Raw genomic sequence first — 18514 nt, 5'->3', positions numbered from 1 at the left:
AACTTGGCCGACGTATTGGTCGCATCGCCATCGTTCGATCGGCTATACTAGGCACGCTAAGCACGTTGATTAATCCACTTTAGAACTTGTCAAACTGTTTTCCGCCTGATACGACCGGTCAACGCGATATCCCTCGCTTTCGGTCTTTTAATACTGTCGGTCAAAGTATTCTTACGACTGTCGTGTATTATGAGTTTATATCTATGAGATTATATTGAATAACGATATATAGAAATATCGAAATCATTTTAGCTAGCGCATTTCGCAACTTTATAGGTTCTAAAATTTATATTCATATATTGAAAAAAATTCATAATTATCATAAAAATGTTTCTTTTTGCAGGTGCAGCTGCTATAATAACGTCCGCGAGCGGGCACGGCTTCGACGCGCATTTACGCGGACCTAGTTTCGTGGTGGAACCGCCGTCAAGGATCGAGTTCTCAAATTCCAGCGGCGCCTGGTTGGATTGCACGGCCTCCGGAAGTCCGCCACCCAACATTGACTGGTCCACCGCGGACGGACATCCGGTGAACGATGTGTCGGGCGTGCGGAGAGTGCTCAGAAATGGTACTCTGGTGCTCTTGCCGTTTCCGGCCGCGGCCTATCGACAGGACGTTCATAGCGCCGCGTATAGATGCGTGGCGAGCAACCCCGTCGGCAGAGTTCTCAGCCGAGATGTACAAGTCAGAGCAGGTGAGCAAAATTCGATTATTTCAATTAATTCGAAAATTCGGGATTCGCGAAAATTGTAAAACGATCGGCGTTAAAAATCCCTTCACAGATAAAATATAATTTGAATTAAGATATGATTATATGTAATTATCTTAACTATACATTGCGTAAGATATAAAACCGAAAGTTGATGATTTTATAAGATAAAATCGCGGTCGATTTTTGTTCATCTATTTGTTGCGCGAATCATATTATCATCAAGGCTGCAAACGTTTCGTTATCGTTCTGTCGTAGAGTCGTTTACGAGATAACATTATTTACGCGCAACTTTGTTATTAGCGTTCACTTGCGCAATTACATTTCCGTTATTTACCGAGGTATCCTTTAATTAAGGAATGGCAAACGCGTAATCGGAACGATCGTCATATTAGAGTTTTGCCCGCGGCCGGGTCATTGGAAAAGTCTATTAAGCGGATTACGCGAATGCCGCGGATATTTGGCGCGAGTCAACAGTAATTGCGACGGACGGGCGGACGGACGGACGGGTCGCCTCTCGCGTGCGATAAAACGCGGAATCGCGGATAGGCCGGTTTCACACAGGCCACAATCGGACCGCGAACGCTCGCATCGTATACATCCGAATGCAATTGGATCGCCGCAAAACATTACAACGGCATTGCACAAAAGAATTTATATTTATATACATCTTTCTCCGTCCATTTAAGAAATAATTGACAATACATTTTGATAAAGCGCGATAAATTGAAAGATAAAGAAAACTTGATGTAGTTTCTTCTTTTTCACTCGGAAAAATATCTATCAATTTTTTATTTTTTTATTAAACACATTTTTCAAGATGCAATGAAAAGACTATTTCCGAAGCCGCTCGAGGATACTTTCCTATCCCTTGCGAAATTAAGTCGTATTGCGGGTTATCGAGAACCTTAACGGTTCACCATTATTATTACGTATTGGGTTTGAAAGTTATATTTCCCAAAGTCGTATTATTTTCTATAGAGCTGTTTCGTTGCGAGAAACATTTCTCTAAACGACCATTTTCACGTGCGAACGCAATCCAATCGTGCGAAAGCCAATGCCGATCGCGCGAGGGAACAAAGTCCCATACGTGTGAAACAGGCGTGTTAGAGCTAAACGAGGTTCGCCAACCGATGCAGATGAGGTGCGAGTAGAACCCCCTTCCGGTCGCGTAGCGCACAGTGTAATTACCTCTTAAAAAAAAAGCGCAATCTGAATGCAAATCCGTGGCAGCTGCGGGGTGGACTCGACGCTTTCAGGATTTCCAACTACTAACCCCCTCGCGGCCATAAAGTTCTGGCTCGGACGTGTGACCGTTAATTAAAACTTTACTTCCTGCTCTTTCGGTATAACGAAAGAAATTTCTATCCCGCCCGCGCTCGATGAAACGGACGTGCTTTACGCGGATGATTTGCGCTAAAAGTTGCGGACGCTGTTGTAATAATTTTAGCACGGAAAAAAAAAAGTTCTTGAAAATCTATATACGAGATATCAAACGGAAGAGAGAAAGAGAGAGAGAGAGAGAGAGAGAGAGAGAGAGAGAGAGAGAGAGAGAGAGAGAGAGAGAGAGAGAGAGAGAGAGAGAGAGCATGCGCGAAATAGTTACATGAAAGTTCGAAACTTCAAAGTAAGAAATATAATCTTCTCAAATGTAAGCCTGACGTTTCATCTCACTTGCTATCCATTGTAAAATAATATCCACGGCGCAGGAGTTCTCTCTCTGAAAATTTTCTCGAGTGTCGCTATCGGGATCCAGCGTAATCTTTCTCGCGGGCAGAAACGTTAAGAAAAGAGGAAACGAAACGATGGCGCGCGAGCGCAAGAAGCGAGAATCAGGAAGCTGAAAAGGAGAAAAACGCGAGACAAAGAATCCTCGCGCGATCCGGCAAGTTCGTATACGAACAGGGGGAGTGTCGTAGCCACGGGAGGGAGGAGGGAAGGTCTCCGCGTCGCGGCGTCGCGACGTCGGCCTGTCAGACCGCGCCGTTGGTGGTAGAGCTGGCTGTCGCCCTTGGAATTTCCACGTAAATAAAATCTCCGGAAGAGAGTATACGATGCCTCTCAAGCGCGAGAGGGCGGCGACGACGACGGACGCAAAAAGGTAGACGAGGGGGGGAGGGGAGAGAGGAAAGCGACGCGCCGAGGACGACCGAGGCGTTCGTTATACGCTCGCGTCGCCTCATGCCTCGGCGCCATCCCCGACACCAAGCGACGTCGAGATTCACCCGATGCCTGCGTCGTAACGACATGTGCAACACCCCGTGTACATAGTGTACGTACACCCGCGTATACAGAGATAACGCGCTTTCACGATGTAGCGAGACGTAATTGAAAACGAGAGTGTCGGAGTAACTACGATTGCTTTTTCATTACGGCGATAATTAGAGGCGTAGATACACGAGACTCCCTGCTCTGTCGATTGCGGTGTTAACTCGACACAACGGTGACTTGTCTATAGCGTCAACTACTTTTAAACATGAGTTACGAAATAATCGATTTAAAAAATAAAATATAATTAAAAGTCAAAAGTCGCGCAAATTATGCAAATATTGTCATTATAGATTACGTGCGTAATATCAAAAAATGATTTTTTTTTTTTCATAAGATATCAATCTATTCTTAAGCAAAGAATTGTAATAAAAATTATGTATTACGTAAGCGTCGTAAGCCATTGTTTTGCAATTTGTGCACATTCGCTGAAATATGTGGATTTATGCGAAATTTTATTGCTGTTCGCAGTGGTGGCTCAAGCATACAAAGTCGATGTGGAGGTGACGGGGGGAGCATCGAGGGGATGCACCGCGATATTACGCTGCATCATACCTAGCTATGTCAAAGATTTGGTGCGCGTCGTATCTTGGCTGCACGAGCCTTCGTCCTACATATATCCCTCGCTACAAGGAGGTAAATGTTTGTTAGAAAAATCTAAATATGGATATTATGCTATAATACGCGAAAACGCAAAGTTTTAAACACTTGCGATGTAAAAAATTAGCTAAAGAAATTAATTGAATAATTTCAAATGCATAATGTTTCATGCATGTCCGCATACAAGTTATTTGTTTAGCAATAAAAAATAATGTTACACGGGGAAAAGATTATTCGCAGAAAAATGAATTTTTGGCGGTTCTGCAATACGCGAGATATAAGTCGCATTACAAAAATAAAATGACGGAAAGCATATGTGTTACAATTATTTCATGATTCGTATACAAGAGATCAGAAAAAAGTTATTTAAAAAGAGAAACTTGGGAGGCCAACTTTACACTCAAAGAAATTCAAATTTTGCAAAATCCTTCTCTTCAGAACAAAAAAGAAAGAAATATATGTAAATCAAAATTCAAATGTATGTAAATGCGCGCACAAAAATTTATTAAGCCTACTACGAAAAAATTTTGGCAAAATTTAAACTTCTTTGAGTGTGAAAAGTTGGTCCCTCAAGTTTCTTTTTAAATAACTTTTTTTTCTAAAAATGTTCAATCAAAAATTCAAACTGCAAATGCGCAAACGAAAATCTATTTATTAAAAATCATTTTCGTAAAAATTGGGTGTTAACTTATGCGTCTCACGAGATCCTGATGATTCTATGGCATTAATTTTTTGATGAAAACTTATAGCTTTTAACATGATTAAACTTTTGAAGCTATTTACAAAATAAACAATTATTTGTCTCTTAATTCTTTGTATTATAAATTTTATAAATATATATGTACTTCTATATTCAAAAATTTTATTCTTATAGATATATATCTCTCGAAATATTTCTCGTTTAATTAGTGTATAACTGACTTCCCAAATAGCTTTGTTAATCCGAGGCTTTGTATTACAAAGGCTGATACGAACCTGGGAAACGTTTCAGATGGATTTTTGTGAATAACAGTGGCTGAATAGAGGAAAAAGAATTATATATGCCGACAATACGAGGCGATTTTGGCGCGGTCACTGGTACGCGATGTTATACTCAGCCATATGGTCATTGCCTACGAGAACTAAAATTTAATATCCGCCGTGGACGCTCGCCGCTGAAATTTAATATCCACAATAATGTGGCGTCTCTGCTTCCGCAATGCGCGAAGCGAGATGCACGAATCGGGATTGTCGGGGACGCCGACCTCGCCGAGAACATCCGTTCATTAGTAGCACGCAGAGATTAATCAGATTTGCTGTAAACGCGGAGCCGTTCCCAGAAAATTGCATATACAAGAGGACACGAGATAAAAGAGTTATATACATGTTAATTAAACACTTTGTGTTCCGCGATTTTATTAATAGCCGTAATTAGCAATCATTAAGCTCAAATACTAGTTACAACGAAAGTGTTGTGCCTACACGTGGTGTATGTTTGTGGACTCTTGGTCAATGGGTTACAGAGACATACGCCAATTTAAAAGTCATTTTAACACAAGTTAATAAATTGTGAATAAAAAAATTCCGAAACATGACGTTTCATTGTATCAACTTCAATGTATTGTGTAGGCAAACAAGTTCTCCTCGCATTGTATGCGCTGTCGCGATTGTGTCGATATCAGTTATAACGTAATTCGCTGCATGTATTATATATAATCCCGGCTTATGTACATACATATATATATATACGTACATGCACGTGTATATCGTGAATGGAACCGCACGCGCGCGCGCACTATAGGCTCTTTGTCGAATGTAATACCTAAACTACATAGACCATTCGGTCCACCTGATTTGGCGGGCAATCTATTCAGAAGGCTGCCTTATCGCAGCTGCTGCTCTTAGCCTGTTCTATCATGTCTCACTCTCTGAGTACGTATGTATAATCACTATATATCAGCAACAATATAGATGCACCGTATGCAAAATATTTTCATGTATAAACGCGAAAACATTTCGTTGCCTCTGTTTTTATCAGTATCTCGCGTTGTATGTATAGAGAATTTCTGCGCTACCAATCTACCGAAAAATATTTTGATAACAAACTTTGTGACGAGTTAAAAAATTGAATTAAATCAAAATTCACACAATCTGCATAGTAAATAAAATTTTCAAAATTTTTAAAGTAATGAAAATTTGTAGAGAAAGAAAACATGAAATTAGTTGATTAATTTTCTCAAGTTCGATTTATGGATAAAACTCTTTAATTTTCTGTATTATAATAGATATCTTTAATTGTATTAGCACGTTAGATAAGTGCTCTTTCAACTTATTAAAATATTAATTATTAAAAATCAAATAATGAGATAATCAAATAATTTTCCAATAAAATTAAAAAACAGCTCTTACGAAAAAGCATACATTTAAACTTCAATCTATTTTCATATCAAAAATTGTAATAATTTTGATAATTATCGGATATAAATCATACAATTCTTGTATTGTGCATGCACAATGCACAGCGTAATAGAGCAATATGCACGTAACCGCGTAATTTAATCACAATTTGTAGATCTCAAAAAGATTCAAGTTTCTAGGGCAAGCTTTTGCAACTGTTTAGGATAATTGTGGTCGTTAAGCGTTGTACCGGGGCTTATCTTAGGAAACCTCGAGTTTAGTTCGGGCAAGAACGAGGTACTTCTACGTCACGTAGATCGGACAAGGGTGGAACCGCGAAATTAGCGTAATTATCGTGCAAGCGAGTACAGCCGTGTCCTCTAAAAATATCGTAACCCGACAGGGTATAGCGTTATCGCGGTCATTAAAGATAATACTGATACAATTTATCGGGAAATGTTGATCCCAATTATTACTGCCGCGTATTTGATATGAATAATACGATAGGATTAGGAAGTCGTGTATTATTCATGCACGTTGAGCGGAACTTTACTGAAACATTGTTTCCGGCTTGCGAGTTTCGCGACTAATTGCAAAACATAAAATATGATATAAAAAATAAATTTAAAAAAATAAAATGATTAACAATTTATAATCTAAGTAGAATATTACAGGATGTCTCAATCTCAAGAGGTCTCTTGCATAATTTCTATCGATCAGAAATATTTTCCTCCATTTTTTATCATCGGTAAAAATTTATCGAGAGAACTTCCATCTTAAAATTTCGAGACTAAATATACGAGACTCTAAAAAAAATTGATAGAAAATATTTTACTATTATATAAGTTTTCTAGGACATCCTGTATAACATCCTGTATATCGTACAATCTTCTTTCGATATGTTTGACATTTCACGATGGCTTTCGATCGCTACATTTTATAGATGGCAAGTTCCACCTGCTTCCCACGGGAGAGCTTCTGGTGCACAGCCTCGAGTTCAGCGACCAGCTGAACGGCTATAGATGCCGCACGATGCACCGTCTCACGAGACAAGTGGTCGTTAGCTCTATGGCCAACATTAGGATAGCAGGTGAGTCTCGGTAACGCCGATAAGTTTTGAAGGAAACTGCTGTGCATCGCTGGGAAATGCTGTTTGTGACGCGCCGAGTTTTCTGCATTCTGCTTCACAGATCACAGAGGCGTAATGCCTCCCGTGATACTCGAAAACTCCGGCGTCGTTCACGTCGCCCAAGACGAATCGACGTCATTAGTCTGCGTGGCGCAAGCCTGCCCTTCACCTGAATATCGGTAAGTGTTTGCGAAAACCCTCCACACGCGCGATCTCAAGAGAGAAAACACTGTTATCTCTCTCGCTAACGCTTAACTGTGATTCTTAAATCATCTCTTATTTTATATGCTAGAAGTTTGATTTCTTTTTGCAAATTAAAGAATTTCTTCGCACATTAATAATATTGTTATATAAAAAAAAAATGATTAATTATTGATATATTATTTCAATGAGGTTTTATACACCTATAAATAATTCTTTCCTACCGAGAAAAAAAATCTTGAAAAAAATACTTTAAATCAATTTTTCAAGTTTTACTTCCTCTATTATAATGTAGTACCTAATCCATCGTTGAACATTAATTTTCTCTATTTTCTTCGTTATATCATAGATACAAACGTTACAACAAAATCACCTATAGTGAATATGGATTCTCGCGTAACGGTCGCAAAATGATCGCGTGTTTATCTGATATTTCTCGATTTCTCGTTGCGTTACAGCACTTCGAAAAATGAATGTGCGACGCTCATTCATCAATCTAGTATATACACACGTGAACGCTTCCAAGAACTTGTTTGCTCATCGTAGAGATAGGTCAGTTACACGCCGCCGAGCACACGACTACGCGATCAGCTGATCGCCTGTACGCGATGTCAGTCGACAGTCTATAACTCATTCTCCCGATACGAAATCACGTTTAATCTCGTGAATATCTCAAATCTACAGTATTGTATATATGTTACAAATAAGCACACTAGAAAAACACACTAAAAAATTTCCGCATATGATAAATATCAAAGAATTTTTTCTATCGAAATCGGAATATCAATTAATTGTCAGAAATTAACTAATGTGTTATATGCAAAAATTAATTAATTTTTTCTCTTTCAGATTATTAATTTAAATTTATATATTTGTTTTTATAATTTATATATTTATATTTTTCACTTTTACGCGTATTAAATTATTATAGAAAATTGAATATCTATTTATTATTTTGTAAAATTTCAATACGTTATTAAATTATTAATTACATTATTTTACAATAAATTTATAATGCCTATAAATAATTATTTTTTTAATTGAAATATTTTTACTGCAATACTTTAATATATTATAGATATATATCGAATATATTTAAAAATCAGATAATTAATTATAGTCACTATCATAGTTCATTATCAGAAGCCAAAATAAATCATATATTTTATTATCTATTACGAAAATATATCGATCAAAAATATATATCAAAATATAACCATAACTATACTAATTATAACTTTTCGAATAATGCTATCGACTGAATAAATTAGATTAATCATCATTTATAATCATTTATAGTCATTATAAATTAAATATTATTAAGTAACATAATTTGCATAATCTCAAAATTTGCTTAGTCCATTTATGACGCAATACTTTCTACAACAATGATTTATAAATTATTAATTATTTCATTTTTTAAAGTTATGATCTTTTTTTAAATTTTAAAATTTTTTGAAGAAAAGGCAGAACTTCATCAATTAAATTTATCGGAATAATTAAAATGTAATAATTAAAATGTAGTTGCTAATTTTACGAGTAAATTAATCACTACATTTTTACACAAATTAAGGCATTCTTTAAGTAATAAAATTGAAATTCTTTGTGTAAATATAAAGCAAAAATTTAGGAAAAATGTTATTGTTTATTTGACTGATTAAATTATTAGATTTTAGAGCTTATTTTGTTCAATGGACCGAACAAGATTCGCGATTGCAAATTATTCACATAACTGCAAAAAAATACACTCACCAATCTGGTCGGTGTCGTTTGTATCCAAGCTCGTATCTTTAAAGAAAGGATAGAATTCGTCGATCTTCGATATCAATTCTCGCCTCCACGAAGAGAACACTCACTCGCACGGATACGAATCGATCGGAAAATTATAACTAATTACGATCGCGTTCACTAATTAACGCGATAGACCGGATCGTTGGATGCTTCATTGGTCACTTCCGACACATATCTATACGCGCCGATTCCCGGAAGGCTAATTACCCTGTCACTCTACACGTATATGTACGGCGAATTGAAATATACGCTACGCCATAACCTCAATCGGTACTCGCAAAAATTTTCGTCGCAATGATTCTTCCACGCACTTCACTATCTTATCCACATCACATTCTTGATGCGTACTTGATGCACTTTATTTTTTTCCACACCACTTGAGCTGAATTTCGTAACATACGTGATAATCAGCCGAATAATATGGTCGAGCTTTACCGGCACTTCTCATTTCTTACATTTTTGAACCACTACTGATCATTTTGGCGGCACTTTCAACATTCTTATTAGTTAGATGTTAGATATATGACTCGATCGATATATACGGTATACGCGATACCGACAGGTCGCCCGCCAAAAGATTAATTGTACGCTTATGTCGAGATATAAAGTTGCAAAAGAAGAGTCAAAATTATATTATTCTTTTCTTGATTTTTCTCCATTGTATATTGTTTCAACACTTGTAATAATCGTGAAATATTTTCACATCTGTTCGTTTAATGCGACGCGACATTTTGACAGTTATATATTGATTATAATTTCACATTAGATGCAGGACTAACAACAGGACCGGATTTAGGGGGGGGGGGGAGCAACAGAGGCTGAAGCCCAGGGACCTCCACAAGAGGGGGTCCTCCACAACACAAATTTTTGGGTAAAATTTCCTATCGAATGGTATACAACACTTACAAGGTCTATGTATATTGCTTGACCTTGTTATTTTGCAATAAATTATTTAAACAACGTAAAAATTTCTATTTGATTTTGGTTCAAAAATGGTTAGGAATCTCCACCTCTTCGTTGCTCCATATACAATAACTAAATAAATATATATACAATATATATATATATATATATATATTTATTTATTTATTTATTTATTTATTGTAATATGCAATATATAAATTATAATAAATTATAATTTAGATTCACAATATAAATTGATGCTATCAATATCAAATAATTCGATATATTTAACGTTGCGAATAATTTGCAAAGATGTTTCAAAATAATAATAAAAATGCATTTCGACATTATTTAAATTAATTATATAATTAAATTAATTATATAATGATGATATTTTATCAATTTAAATAAACTAAAAATTTTAAAAATTTAAGAAATTATTCGTATTCTAATATAATTTAGTTTTATTTAATATTACCGAAATTATTAGATATTAACAAACATTTACATCTGAATTTAACATTATGTAAAATTTTTATAAAAACAATTTACAATATAGCAATAATTAACAATATAATTTATACAATGTAAAAAAGAACGTTATATAATATAATCATTATTAAACATTCACATTACATATAATTCGCATTATATATGCAATGTAAATATTTTTAAAAATCAAGAATGATGTCGAACATTATACATTAATCTTGATTGTACAGCTTTGTAAAAATGATATATAACTTTTTGATCTTACATTATAACTTTTAATTTTAATATTCTATAAGAAAAGCCTTATAGTATATTAAAATTAAGTATAATAAATTATAATATAATAAAGTTATAATAAATAGATAATCCTACTATATAAAATATTATATCTAGCAATCCTAACAATCCTAATCATCCTAATCATCCTAAACAATTTTGGTGATCCTAACAATCCTAGTAATTTTAACAATCTTAACAATCAAAACAACTTTAATGATCCTACCTAACAATCCTACTAAGGGATTCTAACAACTTTAACGATCCTAATAATTTCAATGATCCTAACAGTCCTAATTGCTCTGCAAATTAAACCAGCGGAAATATGCGATTTTTTGAGATTTGGGGAATATGCCCTATGTTTAATTAGGATTTCTTTATTTTTCGCGAGTTTCTGAGTTTATTTTTATGTTATTTATTTTATACGTACCCGTTTATTTTAGCCGTTTAATTTACGCGTTTATTATGTGCTATTGCACGTTTTTAAATTAACTTATTTTTCTTATCCAGGCATTTGGCTATTTTTAGCCAAGGATAAAGTAGCTTTGACCTGTATCATAGGTCAATGAAGGAAAAAAACTCCTTCCGTTGCCGGCTACTTATTTTCATCCGGTATATGAACATAATTTTACGTTTACAGTCGTAATATTATGACTGTTTGTTATCATCTTAATATAACTTTGCTTTAATTAATATAATGCTATATAAGTTAAGTTAAGTTAATCAAAATTAAGTGATTGCAATTTTTACAATATATAATATTATTTATAATAAAAAATTTATAATAAAGATTTACGATAAAAAATTAATTCCACATTATTTATACATTTTCTACTATAGTTTCACGTTATAGTATCATTCATTAACTTCTTAAACATTACATATGGTTCAATAGATTGATTACTTACTTATTATAGATTTATATCAATTAAAGCAAAGTTTTTTAATTCGTTACACTACATAAAAATGATGGACTATAAAAAATTAAAATAATGTCAGTATGCATTATAAAAGTAAATTATTATATAGTATTAAAAAATAAAATTACTAGTATGTTCTTTATGCTTTATGTTTTATGTATATTATGTATATTATTTATTTTAAATAAAATAAATAATTGATTATAATGTAAAATTAATAAAAAGAAATGAAATTTCCTTTAATTAATATTTCAATTTTGCATTTTTAATAAGCTTTAATGTATATTGGAAAAAAAAACTTTAAAAAATCATATGATTTAATTTGTTCTAGCCCATCCATTTTAAGGTAACGGACCTACAATCTACAATCTACAATCTACATCTACAAGCTCTACATAAATCCGTTACCTTAAAATTAAATAAAAATTTTTCACTCACCGACACTGATGCGCAACAGCGGAGTTGTCAATATTGAAGCTTACGTTGTCTGTAACATACAAATATAAAATTCATATAATTAGCAGCTCTTAAAATAATTAATCTTTCATTATATTTAGTTATTATTGTACGCACCGAATTTTATATCCGATATGTGCAATAATAAACAAATAAATAAATATGCAATAATTTTTTAAATTTTGAAAAACTTATTTTTTTAAATAGAAAGTTTTATAGGATTATTTACATACAACCTTTTTTTTTAATCTTTCTTGTTTCATCATTCAAATAAATGACTCAAATTAGTACGTGTACGCGATATAATAATTAATATAAATAAATAATATAAATAGTACTCACCATCAGGTTGTTCCGCCGATGCAGGATGCCTTTCCTAGGCCTGCGCCTCCTCTCAGATTATCAGGATTGTTAGGTTGATCTATAACAAATAGAAGATTTAAATTGTAATAACATTCCATTAATTAATATTTCAAAAGTTATTACATGTATTAAATTTTACATTCGATACATATAATAATAGCAGATTAATAAAATAATTCTAATAGCAGATTAATAATAGCAAATTAATAAAATAATAGCAGATACATATAATAATAGTAGATTAATAAAATAATTCTATAAATTTTAGAAAAAAACATTACTAATAATTCTCTAATACTTTATAAAAGCTTATATATAGCTAATTTTATAAGATTATAGATTTTATATAAAAATCTTTATCTTCAAAATTCTTTCTTATTTAAATTATATAAATAAAAAATCAAATTACGCGATTAATTGTTTAATTTAAATTATAATAAATATATTTAATATTTAATATATAATTACAAATAAATAAATTACTTACCAGAAGGTTGCTCTGCCGAAGCCCGATGCCTCTCCTAGGCCTCCTCCTCCTCTCAGTCTTGGACGCGCGATACTTAACGGCACTCCCGCACTCACGAGCGATATTTTTATATCGCTATTTTCGTATTTTTACGCGCGATACTAAACGGCACTCCCGCACTAATTCGGTACGATTAAAAATTTTGTCGCGCGATGTATATATTTAATATATATATACTTTGTCCGACACTCCCGGTTTCGGTACGAGCGAAAATATGTGAAAAAGTCCAAAAGTTCCACGAAAACGCGATGACGCGAGAATACTATAACGCGAAAACGCGATAACGAAGCGCTTGCCGTCCGCGGCACGTTGACGGCACCGACGACGCGAAAGGGTACTTAGCTTCCCATTCAGGCACCTTAAAATTTACCATAAATTAAAAAATTTAAGATAAACCTCAAGGCACCATCCAAGTACTAAGCCTTCCCACCGCGACAAGGTGTACCCAATGGGAGGGTTGTATTATATAAATTTTTATAATATAATATAATTTATAAAAGAGAAAGAGAGAAACTTATATTATATCTAATTTTATATAATTTGTGTGTGGAATTTATTATATCATTCAATAATGTAATCTGAATCATTATAGCACTTCCGATTTTTATATCATGTACACAATAAGTGCATTTAGTTAAAATAATAATTTTCCTTCTCATTGTAATATCAACTTATGTATTATTGAATAAAAGACAATCATTTTCTTTAATACAGGAAAATTTGAATCTAATTCGTAGAGATGTTATAATAATAAATAACAATGAGAAAATTTTATAATAATTATTGTACATAATATTATATTGTATATTATATTTTATATTGTATGTAATAATTATTGTTACAATTGTTGTTATCCTTAGATTTGCACAAAAGCATATTAATACATACTTAATACTTAACTTAACCTAATACTTAATTCTTTTTCTTATTATTTATTTCCGTTCCTACAAATGTCGACTGAAAAATAAAAACGATCTGGATAAGAAAGATGTCTAATTGTATATATAAAACATACTATCTTAAACTGAATAGATAAAAATTTTATTGATTAAAAATGTAACACAACGTATCATTTAAGTAAACATTATAACATTGTTACGTATAATGCTTACTTACTATAACATCTTGTTATAACATTCTTTGCGAATTATTTATACAGAATAATAAATGTGTTTTTAAAATCTGCAAATAATTTTTTAGAAGATATAGTTAAAATGTATTAAATATATTTTTTTTCTAAATGCAAATCAAAATGATCAATGAATTAATATTGTACGTTAATTACAATAATATTTTATAGTTGAAAATTAAAAGAATATATGTATACATAAATATTTATACAAATTACATTGATTGTTTTAATCGTTATATATGAATAATATATGAAATGCGTCTTTAATAAAACGAGTTTAAAGAGAAAACGCTTGAAACTACACCATTTATAAACGTATGTGTAAGTAATAAATGAAGTAAATGTGTGTGAGTAACTAAATTGAGACATAAATCTTGTACGCGATAAGAAAGTGATGACAGGACACGTAAATCGATATTATTTTGGTTTAGTTTTTATGTGCGTATCGACTTACAATAGATAAGGCCGAGCCGAGCTCGAGCTCGCCCTTTAAAAGCAATTAGAGAAAAGGATGCAACGAGAATGCGACAAGGATGCGAGAAGAAACGCGAATAAGACGCGAGCTACTTCTCGAGTGACGAAATCCGAATTTTCTATTGGACTCAAAGAACTACGATTATTGGCTATCGATCGAGTCCGCGTGGAGTATTTAGTTCAGGAGTCCGCGCGGATTATTTAGGTCAAGAAAAATTTGGAACGCTACCGATATATTGAACATCTGATGCGAATATTAATCGTTACGCAAAGGCCAGACACAAATTAAGTGTAAATAAATTCAATTTTAATATTTTTATAAATCTAGTTTGTATAAAACTAAGTATCTACATTAATTTGTAAAATTAATTATTACGCGCAATCAATTTTTTACCTTTTAAACAGATATTTAATATTGTAAATTATAATTATCAAAAATTGTCTTGAATATATACTTTTGATAAATTCAATCTGTTAAAAAATATCTAATTCTATATATAAAGTATATATTAATCGTTATTGTGAAATATTTTAAAATAAAAACAAATATTTTTTATACATGCGTTATATATTAGGTGATAATTTAGAATAAATTACGTTTGAAAGTAATATGAATGATAAATAATTTATAAATGACTTACATCGCATATTTCCTTGCTCCTATGTGTTGTCCGATGCTTTTCTCTCTTTTCTCTCTTGTTTGTCTTTTGCTATTTTTTCGCGACATTTACACTCACTCTCGAAAACACAATTAATAATGATTCGTTATATATGGAACGATCGCGAAACACTTTGCACGGCACTCCCGATCGTGGAATAATTACGAGAAACACACGTTATATCGTAAGATAGAGAAGTAAGATTCACTCGACATTTATATGAGATCAAATTAAATACTAACTCGTTATAAATGTTGTTTTCATTATTGATATATATACGAATTATAGGTTCGAAAATTTAATATAACTGAAAGTCATAATAATCATTTAATTAATAATTAATTGGACAATATACGACATATTTCGCATTACTATCTTTATTGCTCGAGTGTCGCCGTACAAATGATACCAAGACCGTAGAATGTAAACACTAGCACGCTTTTGTTCATATCGTCAAGACCGAACACCGTGTTATTGTTCGTTCGTATTTGTTCATATTTGAAATATTTTACGAACTTTAACAAATACGTATATTTTATTATATATGAAATATATTTTAAAGTATAAAAGCTTAGATTTTAGATTATATAGATTATGTGATTACTTTTTGAAGGATTAATGTACGCGGAGTCTTTCTACATACAAATTACATTGTAAAAATTAATAATATACTTTGAATAAAACGTATTTCGCACTACTATCTTTATTGTTCGAGTGTCGCCGTGCGAATGATACCAAGTACCGTAGAATGTGAAGACTAGCGCGCTATTGTTTACGTCGTCAAGGCCGAACACCGTGTTATTATTCGTTCGTCATATTCGAAATATTTTACTTTAACAAAATATGTATATATGAAATATTTTAAAGTATAGAAGCTTAGATTTTAAATTATATAGATTATGTGATTAAACGCTTGAAACTACACCATTTATAAACGAATGTGTAAGTAATAAATGAAGTAAATGTGTGAGTAACTAAATTGAGACATAAATCTTGTACGCGATAAGAAAGTGATGACAGGACACGTAAATCGATATTATTTTGGTTTAGTTTTTATGTGCGTATCGACTTACAATAGATAAGGCCGAGCCGATGCTCGCTCGAGCTTGCCTTTTAAAAGCAATTAAAGAAAAGGATGCAACGAGAATGCGACAAGGATGCGAGAAGAAACGCGAATAAGACGCGAGCTACTTCTCGAGTGGCTAAATCCGAATTTTCTATTGGATTTGAGGATCAAGGAACTATGATTATTGGCTATCGATCAAGTCCGCGTGGAGTATTTAGTTCAGGAGTCCGCGCGGATTATTTAGGTCAGGAAAAATTCGGGATGCTACCGGTATATGGAACATCTGACGCAAATATTAATCGTTACGCAAAGGCCAAACACAAATTAAATGCAAATACTTTCAATTTTAATATTTTTATAAATCTATTTTCTAAAAAAATTAAGTATAAAGTCTAAAAGTTAAGTATAAAGTCTAAAAAAATTAAGTATAAAGTCTAAATTAATTGATTGTAAAATTAATTATTACGCGCAATCAATTTTTTTGCTTTTTAAACAGATATTTAATATTGTAAATTATAACTATCAAGCATTCTGAAAGCATCTTGAATATAAACTTTTAATAAAAATACAGTTTATTTAAAAATATCTAATTCTTATATATAAGGTATATAATAATTACATTATTGTGAAATATTTTATAAAATATTGAACTAACTTGAAATATCAATTGACACGAAAAATATTTTATTATATTATTTGGAATATTTTAAAATAAAAACTGAAATATTTTTCATATATACGTTATATATGATAATTAAGAATAAATTCGAAAAGGTGAAAAAGGAACAGGCAATATGTCTAAAAGTAACATGAATAATAAATAATTTATAAATGACTTACATTTTATATTTCGTTGCTCGGTATGTGTTGTTCGATGCTTTTCTCCCTTTTCTCTTTTTCGTCCTTTGCTATTTCTTCGTAGCACTCACTTCCGAAAATACAAATAATAATAATTAATTATATATGGAACGATCGCGAGACACTTAGCACAACACTCCCGATCGCGGAATAATTACATGAAAAACGCACTTTTTAACATATTGTAAGAAACAAAAGACACGAGAGAAGTATTATTTTCGTTCGATATTTATATAAAGTTTCAAATGCATGCACTACTCATTACAAATGCTCCGTTTTATTAATATTACATTAACACGAATTATAAAATCGAAAAATTAATGTAATTGAAAGTCATGATAATCATCCAATTATAATAAATTCGATAATATACGAAGAGTATCGTTTCGCACTACTATCTTGCTCGAGTGTCGCCTGCGAATGATACCAAGACCGCGGAATGTAAACATTAGCGGGCTATTGTATACGCCGTCAAGACCAAATACTGTGTTATTGTCTCTCTCTCTGTTCGAAATATTTTACATACTTTGACAAATATATACGCGAAATATTTTAAAGTATAAATATTTAGATTTTAAATGATATAGATTAATTATATGATTATTTATTGAAGGATCACTTTCAATATGTTAAATATATATTTATATTTACGATTCGATCGTTTTACGGCAGGATCTCAATCTGAATTACATTTAAATAATCGAAAAATAGATAAAGAGTCACGAATGATTTATATTTGGACTAACAATAATTCAAGTACAGCGAATTACATCTTCTTCTATAACAGCTATTTAAAATAAAAGTTTATATTATATACGATAACAAATGTGTGTGATAAATTTTATGTTTTTCAAGGCGTGCAGTAAATCTGAAAAAAATTTCTCGTATATATACACACACACATTTAAAAATAAAATTTTTATTAAAATTGTTATTAAAAATGTTTAAAAACTAAAATATAAAAATATTGAAATGTTGAAATGAGAGAGCTTTTTATGGAAAAATGATATATGTATGTAGATGATACAGAATATAAAATAAAAAAAATAAGATTGTTTTAGTTTAATTAATTTATCGAAAGAAATTGAAATATATATATCAATATATAGAGTGATTTTTTTTTCTATTACCAAATATATTCAAATTATAAATACATACAAGATGTCCCGTATCATCGAATGTTCATTTAAGAACGGATTTTTCAGCCAATTTGAAGACTATTTTTTGTTTGTAACGAAAATGTCAAAAGAGATCATGCTTTTTGTAAGTTTTTAATTTTTCTTGTCACATATCTTTGTAACTTCAAATTAAAATT

The 18514-nt window shown here is 31.9% G+C and overlaps 1 protein-coding gene across 10 annotated transcripts in view; it reads left to right on the top strand.

Moving 5' to 3' along the window:
• Positions 1-18514, top strand: part of LOC105256547 (Down syndrome cell adhesion molecule-like protein Dscam2) — an 86876-nt gene that overhangs the window by 45573 nt on the left and 22789 nt on the right. For all 10 annotated transcript variants that reach the window (XR_003122479.1, XM_011266550.3, XM_011266545.3 and 7 more), the window contains exons 2-5: positions 344-694; positions 3449-3613; positions 6897-7043; positions 7144-7261. Coding sequence is in view for 9 of the 10 variants with exons in the window: in XM_011266550.3 (XP_011264852.2) it covers positions 344-694; positions 3449-3613; positions 6897-7043; positions 7144-7261 (781 nt within the window). In the remaining variant the exon portion in view is untranslated. The remainder of the gene's footprint in view (positions 1-343; positions 695-3448; positions 3614-6896; positions 7044-7143; positions 7262-18514) is intronic.

Source organism: Camponotus floridanus, unplaced genomic scaffold (genome assembly GCF_003227725.1).
Source record: "Camponotus floridanus strain SB8 unplaced genomic scaffold, Cflo_v7.5 scaffold15, whole genome shotgun sequence".
Taxonomy (NCBI): domain Eukaryota; kingdom Metazoa; phylum Arthropoda; class Insecta; order Hymenoptera; family Formicidae; genus Camponotus; species Camponotus floridanus.
Note: the sequence above shows the minus strand (reverse complement) of the source record. Positions and strands in the feature narration are given on the sequence as shown.